A 3747-nucleotide genomic window follows, 5' to 3' on the forward strand; every position below is an offset into this window, starting at 1 on the left:
GGGATGTGATTCAAACCCTTCTCCGAGCTGGGAGCTGGGACTTCCCTCCACAGCAGGGGACAGAGGGGAGATGGCCGGGGATGCCCCAGGTGCCCCTTCATGTCCTTCAGGCCTATGCTGAAGTCACGAGTGTAAAATGTTTCCACAGCTCAGAGCTGGTGGTGTGCTTTGGCCAGACTAAGAGGCTTAAAAGGTGTTGCCATCTGTCTGCTGCGGGTGGGTAACTGCCCCAGGTGGCCTTCAGCTCCACACTGCCCCAGGGTGCACCTCTTCCTGGTGGGAGCCCTGAAACTAAGGCCACCTGGGCAAGGGAGGCTCTGCAGGAGGTCTCCCGTGTGGAGACGCCTTATCTGGGGCGGGTGGCTCTGAGAAAGAAGATGATGGAGCATGGCCTGAGGTTCTCTGTGCTGTCTGCGGGGCAGTGCTGTGCTCCACACTGTCCCCGGCATCACAACAGCTACACGGGAGGGCATGAGCCGGGAGGTGCACGGGGCTAGCTTTTGAAGGCAAATGACACAGAATTGGGGTCCGTCCTCACAACCTCCCGAGGGCCACACTGCTCTGGATACAAGACGGTAACAAAACAGGATCCTGGTGCTTGAGAGGGGCGGGCTGCCTGGAGCACCGGCCTGCTGCCTGCCTTAGCGGGGGTCCAGAGGGCCCTTGACAGACAGGAAGCCCAAGTGGGTGGCAGCTGTGTGGTCCCCGAGGCGGGCCTGGTGTCCACAGTGCATGCAGTCATCCAGGGAGGAGTGCAGCTCAAATCCAAAGCACTGCCTGGGCATTGAGTCGGGCAGGAGGTGGGGCTGGGGTGGGCAAGGGCAGGAGAACTGTGGGTGTGCAGGCCACGTGGGTGTTTTCAGGACTTTCATTTCTATTCTGAGCAAAGTGGGAGAAGCTGTGAAGACAGCACCCACCTGCGTGCCTTTCATGGTGAAGCCAGGGAGGATGAAGGCCAGGAGGCAAAGGAGTCTGCTTCTGCCTGCAGGCCCACTCTGCAGTGCTGATATGGGGACCCCTGGCTGGACTTCAGGCAGAGACAAGCTCTTTCCACCTCATACTAGGGCGGGGCCAGGAACAGGTGTTCCTCATCATGACCCTGGGAGGAACCTTCAGCCCTCAGGCACAGCAGCCTAGAAGATTCTAAGAAGCACCTCTTCGCATTTTAGCAGTGGGTGGGGTATTAGAGTGGGCACAATGTGTACCTCTGAACTTTTTAAAAAATTGCCATGCTGGAGTTGAAACCCAAGGCCTCGTGTATGCTAAGAAGGCACTTTTACCCCAGCTGGCCCTGAACTTGTGAAGTCACCATTTATCCAGTTTTGATTCTTCTCGTCTCCCTTTGCCTGTGAGCTCATCTTTGTTCTTGTAAACCCTGGTACCCTGGGTTATGCCAAAACTGTGGGGGAGAAAAACGTAGAAGATGCAATTTTTTGCCATCAAGAGCATCACTTGGTTGAAAGAATGTGATGGGAACAGGAGACTGAAGTCGATGTCAGGGATAGAGGAGGGTTGAACCCCCAAGAAGGGACCAGGGTGATCTCAGCACTTAAAGTGGTATAGCCCGGTGGGAACTGCAGCTCCACTCCTAGGTTAGACTGAGAGAAATGAAAATGTACATCACCAAAGAGTAGCCAATGTCCACCAGTGGATGAATGAAGAGACCAAGTACAGGCTGTCCACATGATGGAATAATATGCAGCAATGTAAAGGAATACATGGATAGGCTTCAACAACAGCACAGTGAATGTAAGAAGGTAGGGTCCAGAAGAGGCAAATCCATGGAAAGTAAGTCAATGATTTCCAGGGTATGGGATGGGGGTGTGGAATGGGTACAGATTTTTGGGGAGTTGATAAAAATAGACTCTGGTGATGGCTGCATAACTTTTTGAATATAATAAAAACTGCATTATATACTTTAAAAGGATGAATTTTATGGTATATGAATCACATCTCAAAAGTTGATGTTTGTGCTGGGTATGGTGGCGCATGCCTGTAATCGCAGCACTTGGGAGGCTGAGGCAGGAGGATCGCTGTTAGTTTGAGACCAGCCTGGACTACGTAGTGAGTTCCAGGTCAGTCTCAACTACATAGTGAGACCCTGTCTCCAAAACAAAACAAAACAAAAAAAATTGATCTTAGCTGAGCACAGTTGTGCACCCCTGTAATCCCAGCACTCAGCTGAGGCAGAAGGATCACGAGTTGGGGTCACCCTGAACTACATAAGGTAGACCTTGTCTCAAGAAACAAAAAAATTAAAAAACAAAACAAAAACCAAAATTGCTGGGGATTTAGCTCAGTGCTATCATCACCTGCCTCACAAGCGCATGATTCTGAGTTCAATCCCAGTACCAAAAAAACCCCAAATTAAAAATTTTAAATTTTGGTAATGAAAGGATGAAGAGTGATCTCAAGACTCTAGGTGGCTGTGCTGAGTGTCACCCATGTCCATCTACACCCTCCCAACAAACACATTACCCCCCAGGCTGGACCTGCTGTTCTCCTGGGCTAGAGGCACAGCCGTCTGACAACAGGCACAGGGACGGCAGGCCTGCAGCCTGGCTGAGCCATGGCAGTGGACTCAGAGCCCCTAGAAAGCCTGACCAGGGCAGGGAGATTCATGCTTCACAAGCCCCAGGAAGGACCAGGGTGTGTCTGCAACACTGTGCTCCTGTCCCTGTACTGCTGTCAAGTGGGAGCCCTTGCCCCCCACCTGCAAGGCTGCTACCACCTGACCTCCAAATGGGGACTGGAGTTTGGGGCCATAACTCTGTCCTTCCAGGTTGGAGAGAGCTGAGATACCTGGTTCTGTCGCTGGCCTATTTTCCAATACATTCGTGACTGGAAAGCTTGGCCCACATGTCATATTCCCTGCCGGGCTCCTGGGGCTCTGCCGCTCTGCTCATACCATTCAAACAAATGGATTAATGAAATGAATTAATGAATATAAATCAAAATGGCTACAGGAAGAGGGATGGTCACAGAGGTAGGGGCCCGTGTCCCACCTCCCCAGCACCCTCGTCCCTGGATGCAGATCCTCCAGGGTTCTGCAGAGGTGGGGCTGACATCTGACCTCTTAGCCCCCCTTGCTCCCCCGTGCACCTCAGTACAGATTTCAAGGCCAGGGCTTGTTTCACACCTCTGTGGGCTGCACAGTCTGATATTAAGAAATGCTGTTCATTTAGGTGCAAAGTGCTGTTTGAATGATGCTTTGTAAAGTTTTACTTTTTAATTTCTTAACTGGATATGGATGATCCCTGTCTAGAATTGCTTAAAGTCCTACTGAAGGAAGGTTGGTGGTTGGTGGTGGTCTAGGTGAGCTGTCATGGCTCACGCCGTGGTCTGGGGACTGGAAGGTGGGACATGGAGTCTTATCTTACTGGTCTCTCGTGGGTGTGCTCCACATTCTCCAAAATAACTTTCAAAAGTAAGGGAGAAGTCAGAAATAGTCACCAACCTAAGGGGTCCTGAGGGTTGCACAGTAGAAACCACAGCCCAGAGGGCTGGGCATTTAGCTCAGTGGTTCCACTGCCTGCTTTGCAAGCACAAGGTCCCAAGTTTGATCCCTGGTATCAAAAAAAAAAAAAAAAACAAAACAAAATAACTTTCAAGTAAGGGAGAAGTCAGAAATAGTCACCAACCTAAGGGGTCCTGAGGGTTGCACAGTAGAAACCACAGCCCAGAGGGCTGGGCATTTAGCTCAGTGGTTCCACTGCCTGCTTTGCAAGCACAAGGTCCCACATGTTT

At 51.2% G+C, this 3747-nt stretch overlaps 1 protein-coding gene across 3 annotated transcripts in view; it reads right to left on the reverse strand.

Annotated features, from left to right (window-relative positions):
* Dbndd1 (dysbindin domain containing 1) overlaps positions 1–3747 on the reverse strand; it is an 11019-nt gene that overhangs the window by 4493 nt on the left and 2779 nt on the right. For 2 of the 3 annotated variants that reach the window (XM_010627601.3, XM_010627600.3), the window contains exon 1: positions 2803–3563. The exons of the other annotated variant lie outside the window; for it this stretch is intronic. In XM_010627601.3, coding sequence (XP_010625903.1) covers positions 2803–2866 — 64 coding nt within the window. In that variant the 5' untranslated portion in view covers positions 2867–3563. Of the gene's footprint in view, positions 1–2802; positions 3564–3747 lie in introns of those variants that run through there. 3 annotated transcript variants of the gene reach the window in all.

This window comes from Fukomys damarensis, unplaced genomic scaffold, assembly GCF_012274545.1.
Source record: "Fukomys damarensis isolate Sample0158 unplaced genomic scaffold, DMR_v1.0_HiC HiC_scaffold_32, whole genome shotgun sequence".
NCBI lineage: Eukaryota > Metazoa > Chordata > Mammalia > Rodentia > Bathyergidae > Fukomys > Fukomys damarensis.